General features: G+C 37.8%; 1 protein-coding gene across 1 annotated transcript; it reads right to left on the bottom strand.

The window, feature by feature from the left end:
- Nucleotides 1-14,234: 14,234 nt before the first annotated feature.
- LOC309572063 (arg8-vasotocin receptor-like) lies at nt 14,235-16,445 on the bottom strand (the record flags this gene model as incomplete). Its single annotated transcript, XM_082280058.1, has 2 exons — nt 14,235-14,461; nt 15,530-16,445. 2 exons carry the CDS (start codon nt 16,443-16,445, stop codon nt 14,262-14,264), a joined length of 1,116 nt encoding a protein of 371 aa, XP_082136184.1. The 3' UTR covers nt 14,235-14,261.
- Nucleotides 16,446-17,669: the final 1,224 nt, after the last annotated feature.

Below are 17,669 nucleotides of genomic sequence, written 5' to 3'. Positions count from 1 at the left end.
AACTAGGTCTCAGAATGCATCCAGACCAACCATCCCATCCTGTAAAATCCTTGCTGACAAAACCCAGAAATAAATAGAAATAGCATAAATTGCAGTCTGAGAACAAAACAAAATAAAAGGCTTTATAGATCTGAAGGATCCCTAAAAGGTTTTCCACTACATTGTCAAAACTTTGTGGTATTCCAATAAATAATTCACGTAACTCTAGTTCAAATGCAAAAATCAAGATTGTCATTATTAAATCCATTACAGCAGGAAGATTCTTGACAGCTTGTGTATTGGTATAACTCGAGTGTGCTTGGGAAAAATAATAAACAAATATTATGGTTTTAATACGTGAAAAATAGACTATATGACCTTCCTTAAATTCTCCATAAGTAGGCCTTGTCTAGTTACTAAATCAGGGATTTGAATTAAAAATAAAATGGGAAAAGTTTATAATCTCTGCTGTTTACTCTGCTAGACAATTCCCTGAGCAACTAATTGGACCTGTTTTGAGCAGGGGTTTAGACTGCATCTCTTCCAGAGGTCCTTTCTAACCTAAATAATTATATGATGCTATGTAAAATATCTAGACCTTTCTCATTTAAAATTAGTATAAATCCTCGATTTTTGATCGGCATGTTCTTCATCAAGGTGCAGTGTCCAATGCAAGATGAAATTTCTGGAGGAAATTATTGCATGTTGCAGTGTAGGTCTTACCTCTCAGTGATGTGCCATTTAATTGAACTATGGTGTCTCCCAGTGGATGCACTTCCTGTGGGAGGAATATCAGGCCATTTTCTTTATTATAATATGAAGCACCTGTGTGCTAAAAATTATCAGAATCCTCAGTTCATACAGCTAGCATTCCACTTGGTATGACAAATTTCAAAATATGAAGGCATTATTTATACCCAGAGGCTTTTGAATATTATTTTTCCATAAGAGATTTATGATTCAGCTATTGCCTGGTTATTAACTCCTTGCTCATTTGCATTTGAAGTACAATAAGTTTTAGTTCATAATTCTTTTTCACACAATGCAGGTTTTAATATCTATTCAGAAGGACAGTATATCTAGCAGAAATATCCTTTGGAAGCTCAAGTGGCTGTAACAGTATAAGGGAGGCACAAAAACTGGCACAGACTTACAGTTCTAGAGGGGTTATAATGCTATCTATATTTGTAGAGGGACCACTCATCTCTGGTCTTTTCAAGGGTTGGTATGAGGTTTGGGGCGTGACTACCCAGACAGTGATCTCAGATCATTTTCAAACCTGTGCATACCCAGTTCTTTTGTATTTGGTAACGCATTGAGCCAACTGCTTTCTCAGAGACAGAGTCGAGCAACTAATGTATAGTTTTTAAAATAGGACATTGAAAACAATATTGAGATCAATTCAAAATAGAAAGACTCTTCTAATTGATTGAAAAATAAAATTGACTAATCATCTTGTTAAATTTTTCAGGTGGATCCCTATTTACTTTTGCATAAATTGAGTCTTTCAATGAAAACTGATAATTTTGACATAATACAATTTTTTTCTTACACTTTCTTACCTTTCACTCAACTTGAACCAAATTCTCCAACTGATTTGATTGTTTCAGACAAAGCCAGCAAACAAAATCCATACAAATCTTCTCAGAGTGTCAAATGAGGGGTTTCCAGGGACTCCTCTAAATTCCTTTATTATGACACCTACAAACTATAAAGAAAGTGAATACTTCACACACATTTCTCTGACAATGTTAAAGGAAAGCTAAAAGTAATCAACACTTCAAATCTGAGGAATAACCCAGTATGGAGGATAGAAGGCAGCTGCTCTGATTCCTACTCAAACCTGCCCATTTCCCTCAAGTAATCACGTGCTTGACTGTGAATCCACAGCAAATATTCAGTCCTACTACTGGTCTTGCTTGGACCAGTTTTTCTGACTCCATCTGCAGCCAAGCCTCAGGGTCTGCCTCCACAGTGCCTAGTGCCCGATCTGACTTCTGATTTCCAGTGGTATTTCTTCCCACCTTGACCTCTCCTTGGCAGTGGAACTGGGGCGAATAACAGTGGCCATCTACTGCACTGCTACCAAAAAAATCTAGTGCATTCACAGTCAAATTTAGGGGTAAAACTACTCTGCACAGTTCACTTTCTTCGAAGATCAGAGAAAAGCCTTCAATGTGTAATGGGATACTTTCTGGTTTGAGAAGCCTCTGCTCATTTAATTGCCTTTCCATGAGACAAGGATGGCATGCTTAATGAAAATAGAGATGATACACTGGCACTTTTACCTAACACCCAGTTCCTTTGATATAGGCTGGCTTGTTAGGATATTAAAATTACATCTGAGACAACCTTACTAGCTTCACACTCTTAAAACTTAGTAGTTCCCATTTAAGAACAGTTTATAGAAGAACTAATGTTTTTGCCATATGGCATGTTTCTCAGAATAAGCCACCAACATGTTTTTACACTAGACATATAAATAAATAATGAGATTTACAAGAGAGATTGTATTTGAAGCTATGAAGCTAGGTTGAACTTCAGGTACATTCACTGGTATCCATGGGCCCATTCCTGTTTATTCTCCATGATTATTGTATTCACATTTTTATTTAAAGAATACTTTAAAGACTCTTACTCCTTCCCCCCTGTTTCATTTTGTTTTTTCTCATCCATTTCAGTCTCTTTATTTTCATATTCAGGAAGACAAACAGAATAAGAATATAGTATAACTGATATACTATATAAGTATATAGTATATATACTATATATAAGTACTATATATATACTATATAAGAATATAGTATAACTTATTTTTATTTGAAATGGTATCTGGAAATTAATCTCTTTTTTTCAAGAAATAAGCTGTTCTTTTGAAGGCTTACACTTCAAAGGCTGCCTTTTCTAAAAAGGCACATATCTTGGCCTCTTTCTTTAGCTACACCACTATGGGTATCTAAAATACATATTGTATATTGCACTGTATTGTGACTTGAAGACACAGAGCCATGGGTAGCTGATGAAGACAGAAAAGATTCACTCTCATTTACTTGCTAGCATTAAATTTCAGTGCAGTGCTGCTCTTTGTGAGTCACGGTTTTGTATCTGGGCTGAAACTGCTGAAGGACAGGACAGCTGGAAGCCTCTGTGTTCAATAGCTGATGCATAGAGTGGAAATCAAATAAACTATGTTAGGAAAATATTCACACTTTCAGACTGAAAAGGGTACATAATTTCTATCTTTGGCCACCTGCTAATGTGGTATTTAGTCTTAAAAAACGTGGTGAATATCATATGGAAGGAATAGTATATCTTTTTTATAGACGACTCAGTATAATCATATTTAAAAGAGTGTTTTAAATGTCTTTTTTCATAGTGTGTACGATAAGGGGATAATGAAAAGAATAACTGGTTTATATAATAGTCTTTCCCTGTCTGAAAAACACAATAGTGTAGACAAGAAATCTACTTATATGGCCACATAACCCTTGCAGAAGAATAAAATGTGTAACACCTCTTCCTCCAGATATTATGTAGAGCATTCCAGGGACCAGGGCAGCCCCTGAGGAAAATTCACAAGGGTTCTTCCAGACCTTTGGATTACATTGAATCCTAACGTTTTCATCCAGACCTAAGATTCGGAGACCCAAAAAGTGGCAGGCTGCTGACACTCACTAGATATCCATTGAGTCTGACATTCTGATTTAGTCACTGAAACTTTAGTTTAGAACAGAACACTATGAAACTTCAGAAAAAAATCCCAAGACTTAGGAAAATAGAGGTACCAGTTGTTCAAGCAGTAATCAACTTCAAACCACAGACATAAAAAAAAAAATATATATAAACAGCTTAAAATTCAAACTGTTCTTCTGCCAAGGAACAAGCTGCAAACTTTAATAGTTATTATGTAATTTGTAGATGTTCTCATGGGCGTAGGAAAAAATTGGCGCAAATGCTTTTGCAGTTGTGTCATACAAGTTGTGTCATACACTGACCCTCAAATCTATATTTTCAGACCTCTTATAATTTGCTGTGCTTTAGCACATGTGCTGCAGAAAGCTAGCTTAGTAACTGCCTGCTGTCTACAGTCTATGCTTTCTTAAATGTATTTGCTTGGTATTGAGACAGGCTGCAAATGTGCCACTCAATTACACAGCAACCCAACAACAGGCAGCACACATGGATATTGTTGTGCTAATGTTGCACAGCATGGAAATGGCTCCTAAACATCCTCCTGCATGTGACACATTAAAGTATTTGACAATATTGTTTTAAAGCCTACTCAGGGACAAATAGTCCCATTTTCCCCAGGGACTACAAAGGAAACCACAGATTTCCACATGATGCACCCTTTTGCCAAACCATGCTTCAGTACAGACAAATGAGACAAACGAGACAAATGTTTGTTTATAGGGATGTTGTATGATTGAGCAATCATGTTTGCACTTTACTGTATTTTTATTCTTGTAGTAAGTGGTCTAATCCTAAATAGCCTAGGACATGAATAAGCTTTTTAAGTACCTTCTCCTGAATGACAATTTCTCGTTGCCTTGTTGCTAAATGGAGGGTATGGTGGTTTCTATGTCTAAAGGTGCATATGCACTTGGTTTCAAACCTTAGATTAGATAATTTTTTTTTTTAATCAAGTAATTTTTCTGATTTATCATGTTCATTACATGAAATACATTAAGCACGTTCACCTGTGGATGATCTCTCACAGTCTGAGTGTGCAGCATACCTGGGGGTGGGCACAATTGTATTGGGTTTGCATGCCAGGTTTAGGTAGAAGAAAGGCTACAGGGGTGGCTCTGTGAGAAGTGTTAGAAGCTTCCCTCATATCCAACAGAGCCAGTGCCAGGCAGACTCACCACTGGCCAGGGCCAGGGCCATCAGTGAGGGTGGTAATACCTCCAGGACAACATAGTTAAGAAGGAGAAAAAAAAAAATCCTGTGCAACAGCAGCTAGAACAGAAAAGTGAGAATATGTGAGAGGAATGGCCCTGCAGACACCTGAGACAGTGGAGGAAGTGGAGGAGGTGCTCCAGCTGCTGGAGCTGAAATTCTCTTGCAGCCCATGGTGAAGACTCCGGTGAGTCGGGCTGTCCCCCTGCAGCCCATGAAGGTCCACAGGGGAGCAGATAACCCCTTGCAGGTCCTGGCAGAGCCCGTGCCAGAGCAGGCAGGTGCCTGAAGGAGGCTGTTACCCCATGGGAAGTCTGCACTGGAGAAGGCTCTTGGCAGGACCTGTGGCCCCATGGAGAGAGGAGTCCATGCTGGAGCAGGTTTGCTGTCAGGACCTGTGACCCTGCAGAGGACCCACACTGGAGCAGTCTGCTCCTGAAGGACTGACCCTGTGGAACAGACCCTCGCTGGAGCAGTTTGTGAAAACTGCAGCCCACGGGAAGGACTCACACTGGAGAACTTCCTGTGGGAGGGATCCCATGCTGGAGCAGGGCAACATTTGTGAAGAGGGGACATGTGTGATGAACTGACCACCCATTTCTCTCCACCCTGTCCTACTCACAGGGAGGAGGGAGAGAATCTGGGTGTGAAGTTGAGCCTGGGAAGAAAGGAAGGATGGCGGGGAAAAGGTGGGGTTTAGGATGTGGGTTTTTTCTCATTACCCTTCTCTGATTCTGATTGGCAATACACTAAATTAATTCCCCCCAGCCAAGTCTGTTTTCCCCGTGACAGTAAATGTTGAGTGATCTCTCCTTGCCTATCCCTACCCAAGAGCCTCTCTTTCTACTTTCCCCCTTGCTGAAGAGGGGAGTGATAGAGTGACTTTGATGGGCACCTGGGGACCAGCCAGGGTCAATGCACCAAACAGTGAAGTGCAAATATTTTTGCCACTAATGAAAACTCTTCTAGACACTGACATTACCTTTGACACCAGAGAAGTGAGACACCTTAAAATAACTTGAATTAATAAAATGAACATATTAATTTTTAGAGTTCTGGAGCAATCTGTGAAGAGCTGAATTTAAAGAAGCAGAGCTCAAAACTATTTTCAGAGAAGAATTTTCAGAATTATTTCCACTTCATTTTTCTATTTTTGATATTAAAGGTGAATCATAATTTATAACAATGTGAAATTATACTGTGCTTAAATATTAACTATAAAAGTAAGGGATATTTATACACTACCACATTATGGCACTTTCTAACTACTTAGCATACTATCAATATATTTTCATAATGTTCAGTCTTAGAGAAATGTTGAAACTTCTAGAAAAACAATACTGCTTGCACAATTCCTTTCCTTTACAGATGTAAAATGTTCATGAATAATTTGAATGCAATTCAGTTCTGAGACTTTTGTCTGAATCAACTACATTTCCCTCCAGGACACAAATGCATTCATAAACTTGTAATTGATTTCTTAAACTGAAGGCAGAGAAACTATTTTATCTTTGGAGCACAGCATAGAAAAACAATCACCAGAGTATTACAAGATGCAGTTTGCATCAAATCACAAGATTAAATTTGAACATATAAACACATCTATATCTGGCATGAATATTTTTCTTGCAAAATTATGGACTTACCTTAGAAATAGATTTATAAAACAGTATTCAATAGCTTTCTATGGACAGTCCTTTTGTGCCTCCAGTTATTTTACAGATAGTGCACATAAAATACTGTATTTATTTTCAATATCAGAGTCTCAAGTCTACTCTTTGTCTTATATCAGTGATTTAATTCTCTCTTGCAGCCTTGGCATAGCTTAAAATTCAATAGGATTAGTCTAATTTTACATTTATTATATTCTTTTCATCTGCTTTAGTTTACAGAAAAGAATCTTTATTAAAGGAAAACCTGAAGCTACTGAATTAATAAATAAGTCAGCTATTCAGTCAGTGTGGTTTCTTCATTTAAGTGACTGGAAATCTAATTTTTATAGTGTCCCCAGGTAATTAATACAAAATTCAACTCTTCATGGCATACAATCCTTGCTTAAATTGCAAGTAAGATGAGCTTAACTGTCTCATTCTTAGCAGAACGAAACCTCTATCACAGCATAACGCCCTTCTCTTGAAGAATTATTTGAGATCTTCTACCAGAAGTATCAGACTAAGGTGACATTGCAGGGAAAGGAGTCAAAAGATGAAGACATTTACACACCTATATGTTTATAAGTTGCAGAGATGCAACTATGTGCTGTGTGTTCCTTTTATCCTCATGGAATAAAGAGGTGGAGGTGGGGAGAGTGTTGGGCCACAGAGCACCTCTGCCCTCTGGACTCCTGAAATAAGCAGTGGCACCCCAGCAGGACTTGTCCACAATGATGTCAACTTCCACACATGGATTGCTTGTTTTGTTGTGTTCATGCCCAGTTGGATACTCCATGCACTCTTTCATGCCACAAAAAAAGCACAGGAAGTAGCTATGGATATGTCTGTGCTAGTGCCTTTAATATGGTCATCACCTGAGATGCTCCCTGATCACTTTGCCTGTTTGTGTGCTTATTTCCATGTGCAGACAGCCCTGTTAATAATACAAATGGTCCAGTTCTGATCATCTGTTGTCATCACTGTTTGCAACATAAACACAACGTGCTTCAGCCTCACAGTATGCAACATTAGTGCATGTGCACCCTTAATGCCATCTTACTCCTGCTTGGAGAGCATTTGGGAGGAAAAGTTCCTAAAGACTGTGTACATGCTGGGCATGCCTCATCCATGATCCACAGGAGCAGCTGCAGAGCAACCCTATGGCAGATCCATAGCATTAACTAGTGTATTATGCACATACATGCTAACATTCAAGCAGGAGTGAGGTGCAGGTGAGTCTCTTTTCCGAGGAAACAAGTGACAGGACCAGACTAAACAGCCTCAGGTTGTGTCAGGGGAGGCTTAGATTAGATGTTAGAATAAAGCTTCTTCACTGAAAGAGTGGTCAGGCATTGGAAGAGGCTGAGAACAGAAGTGGTGGAATCGCCACCTCTGGAGGTGTCTAAAAGGCATGTGGATGTGGTACTTGGGAATATGGTTTACTGGTGAACATGGTGGTGCTAGATTAATGATTCAACTTGATGATCTTGGTGGTCTTTTCTAACCTTAACGATTCTATGAATCTATGATGCCAGAGCTCTACATGTTTGACTTGCCATGATATCATTCCTTTAATACAATCTACATGTAAGGGTCATAAAATCCAGTATTACTTCTTTGTGTGAATGCAAACAAAACAAACCCAAAGGCTACAATAATGTTTTTAACCTCATCCTTCACAGCAAATGCATTAAACTCCAAGATTCAGTACTCACAGTTGCTGAGGAAAAAAAAAAGAACCTTTTTTTCTGAGGTTTTTTTCATGTATTTGTTGTGAACAGATAGTTACAGCTAAACACATATCATCTCAGAACACGAGTCTTGTCAAGAAAGGATCAGGAATATGAATCACATTCCCAGCAGACCGTAATTTGCACAAAATGTATCAATAAGCAGTGCATTCACATCATGACTCTGCTTGCCAGAAGGCTTGTATTCTCCGTGACAAAGTACAATTTTTCCCATCACTAAGTCAAAAGCTGGAGCTACTCAGCATTAAATCATTTGAGGCCAGACATCTATTAACACATTTAGAGACATGGGCAAACATTTCCAATGCACTGTGATAACTAGCAGATAATTTATTCCTAATATCTCTTCAAAGATGGTGATACAGATAATAATAGAAATCACAAATAAACTGAGGAATACAAGAGCAGCATCCTAAAGCAAAAATTTTGATTTAGTACCCAAGTAAATGTGTAAACATGAAATTTTTGCCAAAATTCATCTTAAGGTAGTTTCATGGAATTCAATGCACAGCAATAATATTGGAACTAAAAAAATTATCTATATCCGTTTAGCTAAATAAAATAGCAGCATCATATATAAAAGTTGCATTTGTGATTGAAATCAAGCCTTTCATATTTCAGCTTCATAACTGGTCTACATATGCCACATGGTGATAAATTTGTTTTCTTTTAAAACTTACTGTAGGCTATATGTTGATTACATTTAAGTAATAGTGATGATGATGATCATGATAATGATCACGATGATGGAAATTATAACGACGATGACAAGAATATCAAGTCTTTCTTGTGTCTTAGTATTTGTTACTACAGCAATTGTCTTGAAAAGTGGTCACTGGCAGGTAAGGAGATGTTTTTCTAGTTATATCCACCTTCCCAGCCATAATTTCCAGAGATCTTCAAGTTCAAATGTTTTCGTTTGGCATTTTTTTAAACTTCTTCTCCAGATGGTAATGTAATGTTTCCTCCACAAAGTCCTACTGATTCCTGTGTTAACTCAGAATTATGAAGATTTGTTGCTAAAACCTGGGTAACACACAATTTAAACAATTTTTTGTATACTGAAATGGATGCAAGAAACACAAATCCAAAATCCTGAAGATCTTTCCAAGTGTGAGTCATGGTATAAAAAAGCTCTTGATGAATAAAATAGCACTTGAATATGTTTGCACTGTATCTGTCGGACAACATTTGGGTGGAAAGGCAAGAAGCCCTTGCTTAGATTTTCATTACTCCCAAAGTTCATTATGGAGATGGATGATGTACATTAGTTAAATTAGTTGCTGTGACCTACCACAGAAAGCATATGCTTCGGTTTGCTGTGTTGGCAAAAAAAAAGGAAGTATGAGGGAATGGGTATGGCCACTTGTTTCAGTCAAAGTCTATTCTTTCTTTTGCTCCTAAAGAGTGAAGTGAAAATTAATAAAAATCTTATGGATGCTTTGTAAAAACACCCAGAATCCGCCCTCTTAAGGAGATGGTTCTTCAAAAAGTCCTCAAGTGGCTATAGCATGAGCATCATATAAGCTCAGGGAAAAGACGCAGTTTCTATCCTTTTGTTTCAGAGAGGCAAAGTGAAGACAACCTTGGCTACCTTAGCAAGAGATTAAGGAAGGTAGAGTTTGGGAAATATATTGCAGATCATGAGGCTCTACCTGGGACCAGGAGAGCAGAGAGGGACCTGCTACTGACACACATAGGACTGAAGAGGTAGGATTTGGAAAGGCAGTCAGAGTTTTGATCTGGTAGGATAAATTACATAAGTTTTTATTTCTGATTTCTTAATAGCATGATTTCCTTTCAATTCAAATCTATATGGATCAGCTATGGATCATCATAAATAGAATATCAGTAGAGAATTAATTATTTGTGGCTGCATTAGTGCAAGTAACACAACTCCCATTTGAACTGTTTGCAATCCTGTTTTGCTGCTGTATGAACAATCTGTTTCATAATCATGGGTGTTTCCTGTAGATAGCCAGGGCATTCAGGCCCAAATCTCTACCTTATGAAGTCAGAAAACAACTTACTTTCTCTTTTTTTTTTTTCCCCTCTGAGGAATCCAACCCAAACTGAATTTGCCTAAAAGAATTGAGCAGTTGGGTCATCCTGCTCTGCCTTTGTCAGTTTATGATACCCTTAAGCCAAAAGCAGCCAACATTCACAACTTCTTGAGGATACTTTTGTCCTGGCCATGAGTTTGACAACTAGACAATACAGCCACGTCTGCCTCACAGAACAAACTCTGCCAGTTCCAACTTGGGTCTCCACATCACTCTGCCAGTCCTCCCCCAACAACACAGACACAGGAGCGGTTTATTTGACTCAACTGGTTCCTCTTGTCATAATTAAATGATCAAAGTGAAATTGTCAGGACATTAGTTTGGTGCCATCTTTAAAATTTTTCAGCATTATTTTATTGCAAGATTAAAAAGATTATCAACCAACACCTCTATCTTCAGTATTCACCATCTACAAGAATGTGAACTGGGACTGGCTGTGAAAATACAGAAGCAGTTCTGTAGAATAAAAGAATTATCAAAATATACTGTTAAGAATGCAAAACACATGTTGGGATTTTCATTCTACTAGGTTGTATTTGTAGGGGTTTTTTTTTCTGTAATAAATCTATGCAGAATTGATAGATTACATTGTCTTTGATTCTTTGTATCTGTACTGCAAAATATAAACTACTAATTATTAAGTAAGAATCTAATTCCTTTTAATGAACTGTGCCTTTCCCAAGTAGTAACAAAACCGTGGAAAGTAAAAAAAAATCCCCACCCAGATAACCAGAAACCATATCACAGTGCCAGCATCAACAACATAGTCATTCATTTCAAGACTGGGAACTTGTACACTAGGTATTTTTCTACTCAGGATTTATTTGTGTGAGAAAACAGAATCTAGGCTTTGATGACAAAGTCTTTCATCTGATAATTGGAGTTTTTCATTTTTATGGCCTTCTACAGTGCCCCTGGGGACTCATACGTTTGAGTTACTGATTCTCGCATATGGATTAATCACCCTGGCCAGACTACAGTGTTGTCCCAAAGTCAGCCCCCTCTTAATAATGAGATATTGTAATACCTGTTGGAAATCTAAGTGCAGTGAATTGAAAAAGATATAGTCCAGATGAAGACACAAAATGTAGAGTAAAACAAGGGCATGAGATGTTCAAACAACAAATTCCAAGAACACTGATGGCCAAATTTACAAAGAGAAAAATTTAATTTTATTTTTGAATGTCTCTTTTTTTTTTTTAAGAAATAAGAGAAGTCCTGTACGGAGCACTTTTTTAGGATTTAAAAAAGAAAAAAAAGGAAAAGGAAAAAAGTTGCCCAAATGAATTTCCCATCATTTGAAAATGAGTTTTGATAGAAAAAAGTGGACCTGAACCAAACTCCCCACTGAGAGTGTTTGTCAGTGCTACCCACGGGGCAGGCAAGGCAGGGCATGCGGGATAGGGACTTACATCTGGAAAATGCAGCCCAATTCATTCTACTAAGAGGAAAAGCAGGAACGCCCATGTTCAAATACCTCCTGACAGGCTGAAACTAAAAGTGACCTGTAGTTTGCACAGTAGTACAGTAATCTTTAATTTTCTTTTTAAGAGCAGGACTGATATCAGGGGAACGAAAATGAAAACATTAGAAAGAAAGCACTTGAGAGACAAAAATATAATTGTTTTGAATATTAGACTGTAATTGGACTTAAGAAGTTCTGACATTTCGTTCAATACATGATCAAAATATCTGAGATACAGACAGTTAACATTGCTCTCAGACTTTTAGTGAAGACATCGAGCTACTGTTATTCGCAAAATCCATCTCTACCAAATTATTTATAGAGCCAGTAACAAATACATCAGCAATGCAGAAATATAAGTAGTAGAAGTTACACTTTTAACTTCTATCAGTGGTCAGATCAGGTGGTGTCAAATGGCACAGCTCCACTGTGGTGTCCAAGAAGATCTGTGACTTCCATCAGTTCTGGATCTGGATGATTCTTTGCACACAATCTGAATGACTGTTTTCCTTGCAAATGAATACTTTTTGTGGAGTTTTGCTGCCAATACAGTAGTACAGTGACACAGGCAATTCCTCGCAACATTTCTGTTTACAGTTCAGTTCAAGTCTGCATATTATGCTATGTAACTAATTACAATCAAAGGAACCCCACCATTAACCATTGGATTAAGTCATAAGGGAGAACTTCACTGAGAGCTAATTGACTGAAAGTCTTAGAAAGTCAGTGAGTGACTGTATCAATATCCTATCAATCGTATGGATTGTATCTTGGATATTCTTACCCCAGATAAGGACATTCACTTGAGTTACAGAATTGCTCTAACAGGGAATTTTTTGTGGAGTAGAATTAGTAACTACTAATTAAAGACACAGGGGAAAAACAGCAAGCAAAACTATCAGTTGTAATTATAGTAAGAGACTTCATACAGACCCTTCCCATTCCTGTCTGGCTTTGGTACTACCTTCACCCACTTTTTCCTCTTCCTAAAGGCCAGACACCTGTTCTTCTTGTCAGCTGGACTGGGACACAAGCTTTTCCCATCATAAAGAACAGCAATATTTAGTTCTTTCCCCCATCTGGTCTACTCCATACAGGGAATAGAAATCATAGAATATGTGCTCATATCAGCACGGATTAATCTGAAGTGCAACTATTCACTGTACAGCAGAACTTCTCACAGTGTGATCAGTATTTAGCTTAAATCAGTATTTCTTTGACTACAATTTAAAGAATATTAAAACCCCACAGTTTTATATCTTTTCTACTGATATTTGTGACTGCTAGCACTCAGAAAACTGAAATGTGACGAAACACAGTATAATGTAGACAGATTATATGCCACCAGATGTAAGTGCCACAAAGGATCCCTGGGAATGCAGCTCCATTCTCACCCCAAAGAGCCTTGCTGATATCCCTTCCATACTCCTCTGACCAGACTGCAGACATTGAAAGGAAATAAACAGCTACCTGCATATATCACCAACAAACCAGCAACCAAATGGCTTTTTGAGATAAAGATGCGGAGATTTTTTTTACAGCAAAGGGAAATATTTGAATTTGAGCCTGAAGGGGTACTAAGGAATAGAATAATAATTGGTTCTCTGCCAATAAATTGCATGCTAGAACAAATGGGTCTGTATGCCAAATGAAAGTGTACACTCTTAGCACCCACTTTTATTTAAAGTATGTATATATGTGTGTGTAGGGAGTGTGTGTAGGTGCCCAGTTAACTGCTTGCACATCAGGAAATGCATGGAAAATCAAATCCCATGATATGAAGCAAAAAACCTGAACTGTTGCTATGCTGCTGCTACCTGTGATCCACAATGGAATTTGAAACTGAAGCAGGTGTTCAATGTCACAAGCACACCAAATTCTTTTATTTTTTTTTTAAATTATATTAAGCTGCTTGGAATTTTATACATGTATATAAAGAGTTAATTTAAACCAGGTGCTAGTAAGAGCTGGCAAAAGCTTTTTCTAACTTTGTGCTGCCTTCTCAAGATTTCTCACTGTCCCCCAATCGCACCAGAATGATGAACAATTCAGGGTTCACTCTGAAAACATATTCAAGTTTAATTATGTCAGGTTCCTTTTCAGTTATGTTTCAATTTGCTGGATCAGTTAGTGGTAAAATTTTACTACTTAGAAATCCAGAAACACAGATAGGAAAGTACTTTAGGACACAAAATATCTAAGATACTTTCATGTATCTTTGTCAGTCTTTACAGGAATTCATTCTGATAAGACAGTGGGGATTGAAGCACTGAGTCAGGCTTGCACAACACAGAAACTTCCTGTATTTGCTACAGAACTGCAGAGAAATATATTTTTACAACAAAAAATTTTTTAGCTTCCTTATCCACAAAATAAGGGATGGTGGTAAAATACCGATATGTCTTGTGAACAGAGGGAATGTGACAAAACAACAAAAAGCTCTCAGCATTTATGCAGAAGTACTGTTTTCCTCAGGGTCTCTGTCTACAAGATGAATGCTCCCCGTGAACACTGATTCCTCTTGAGCTGCGGTATTCTCCAGCTGTTTATTTGTGCAATACGGAATCTGGCCACAGAAATACATGTAAATCCATGGGTTGGTGCAGCTATTTAGATTGCCAAGGAGCATGATAATGGTGAATGCTGAACCTAGAACAAAACAGTTAAAGGAATAAGAGACTAAATAAAGCACTCTTACAAATAAGTTATATTTTTCACAGTCTGCTGCTTCCTGCTGTATCTATTGATATATTAAAGCTAATCTTGTAGTAGGAAATTCCCATTTCAATGCAATTTGCAACTGCTGAAGGCATAAAGCACACTTTATTGTGTACATTGCAAAGTTAAATAGTTCCATATAGCTCTTTTTTGATGTAGCTGCATTAATTTTAAATTCAACTACTAAGCTGTTAAACAGATACAAATAAATACAGATATATATTTTGACATAAATTTATGTAGAATAAGACTCAAATCCACACTGACGGGAAGAATTCTTAAAACAAAGATCAGAAACTACTGTTTTTATCAGGCAGAACTATTACATATTCTCCTTTGCTTTTTTACCTCTGAGTTTAGAACAGGTGAATTTAAAGTTGCATATAGAGTCTGCCTTTCACAAAGAGGCAATAGTATAAATTTGACAAGATTATTCTTGTTTACAACATGGTGTTCTTTGATAACTCTCTCAGACTTGCTTTTTTGCTTTATAAACAGCTGGACAACTTCTGGTTTTTTCATAGTGTCCTGAAGAGATTTCATCAATATGATTCCAATATTAAAAATAAAACAGATGTCTTATAAAATCACTGCTCTACCCAGTAAATAATAAATATTTATCTTATTACTTTGAATAGTTAATTGCTGCTTTTCACCTCAAGAACCCAAAATACTGCTGCTATAAAACCTGAAACCTCTAAAAGTCTGAAGCCTTGCTGAAGCACATGATACTTTTCACCACGCTGTTCAAGAATCTTTAAACTTTTAACCACTCAAGACACACACACAAAATAGGCACATGATGTTTTGATCACAAAACACAAGAAGTTCCCTGTACCTAATTAAATACAAGAGATAATCAGTGCAGGTATTTCTTTTTAATCCTCCTCAAATGACCACAAGTAACCTTTACACAAAAGCAAAGTGCAAACATAAAGCACTCGAGAGCAGTGTGCCAGCCTGCTCTGCAGCTGTGGCTGAGGAGGGAGAGCAGCTTACCTTCGGTCAGGATGCTGGGGAACCACACGGACCACAGCTGCGCAATGAAGAACGGTGACCAACAGAGAACATACGCAACAACTGTCACCACTGTCATTTTTACTGTCTTGATCATAGCCTTTGAAATGCAGTTCACACTGCTTGCTCGGGATGGTAGGACTTCATTCTGATTTGTTGCTTCACATTCATTCTGTTTTTTCACATTTATATTTCTTCTGATTATTTTGCAAATCTTGACCTGGCATGTGATAAGGATTGCTGAGGGAATGAAGAATATAACTACAAAAATCCAAGTCACATATGCCCTTGGGCCCCAGGGCTGAATAAATTCACCCCAACATTCAAAGACACCTGGAGATATTTCAGTCTTAGAAAAGATAAATACCTGCGGTAGGCTAAGAATCAGTGCTATAGACCAGCTGGTGCAAATGGGGATGTTCCAGAGAGCTCTCTTCTTTTGGAAAGTAACCATAGGGTAACAAACAGCTTGATATCTGTCCACTGTCATGACCACTATCATATAAGTAGAGGCAAACATGCCCAGCAATTGTAGATACTTGATAATTCTGCACAAGAAATCTGGCCCTATGAAAACATCTGTAATATCCCATATGAGTTGAGGCAGCACTTGGAAAAAGGCTACTACTAAGTCAGCAATGCTGAGGTGAAGCATGAACACATACATCCTAGACAGCTTCTTTCTTCTTCGCCACAGCACCAGTATGAGAATAAAATTGCCCACAGACGCTGTCAGAAATATGACCCCCAGTACAGCAATCTCTACTTGAGCTAATTGCTCATCTCTTTCTGGTCTTCCAATAGGGTCTGACTGATTTGTCAAACTCAGGAATCTGTGAGGAGGAGGACTCTCAGTCTGATGTGTGTTATCCTGCATAGGAAATGAAAAATTCTTCATAATGCACAGAAGCTACTCACAGTAGCTGCCACTTGCGACTCAGGTTGACAGCTGTGAAGCACTGGCTGGCAAACAAACCAGCCTGGGTTCGAGTTTCAGTGTATCTTCAAGCAAATCTTCTTGCTCATGCAAACTAAAGCAGTGGGGCTTGGATTGTGATAAAATTCTGTCTCTTGCTGGCATGCAGAAAGGCTTTATATAGGCTCCCAGCAGACAGAGCCTTATGTAACTGCAGAGCCCTTGGGTAGGCTGCAGGGACAGCAGCCAATGGCAGACCGAGCCACACAATTGGGGGAAATATATAAATAAAAGGCAAACTTCAGAGGCTCAACGTGATTCAATTACTCACTTCAGTCAAAACCCGAACTTGTAAATAGCTGTGGTCAGAGTCATACTTAAATGACCTTACTCAGGAGAGTTCTTGCAAAAAATTTTCTACGCAAACCAGAGGAACACACTTCAGGAGAAGCGGGAGGAATGTTTATACGTAGACAAAATTGGGTCCCTGAGCTCAGACACATGGTAACAGCAACCTCCAGGCTCCTGGGGCATGACCACATCCTAAATGCAGCACAGACAAAGAAATGCATTTTCCACTGCCTTTTTTTTCTTTTTCTCTTTTTTGGAGTCACCTGGTTCTAAAATAAAAAAATGTACTGCCCTAAAAATAATATTTTTATTTCAAGACAGGGTCAAGACTTAGATTTTTTTTCTCAGCAAAATGAAAAATAACACATGTGAAATAAATTACTTTTATTGGGACTGTGAGTCTACTGAGAATTTAATCAAAAAAATAAGTGAAAATTCAGGAGCAAATCCAACTAAGGAAAAGGTCTCTATGATGAAACAATATCCAAAGGTCTCTATTCTATTATAGTGCTAAAGTCTGTGAGGTCATTTTCAGTATCTAAATATTTTTATTTTTGTCAAGTAAATTGTATCAGGAACACAAGAAATGCATTGTTCTTCAACTTTCCAGTATGACTTTTGCATAAAGTTAGTGGCAGGTAAAAATAGAAAATTTGATCTGATTTCATTCTTTTATCTCTCAGCCCTCCCTCTTAATCACAAAAGAGAGATTTAATAAAATTGATTCTTTTAATATGAAAAATAACAGATATTTGTATGCAATCTTATTTGAAGCTTGGTCATTCATATCCTTCTGGTTACAGTCAGGAGACTGGTAATTTAAAGCCTTTCTGAAGAGGAAACCAGTTAGGTGAA

The sequence above is a fragment of the Coloeus monedula genome (assembly GCF_965178545.1).
Source record: "Coloeus monedula genome assembly, chromosome: 4".
Classification (NCBI taxonomy): Eukaryota; Metazoa; Chordata; class Aves; order Passeriformes; family Corvidae; genus Coloeus; species Coloeus monedula.
This window is presented reverse-complemented; position numbering and strand designations above follow the sequence as displayed.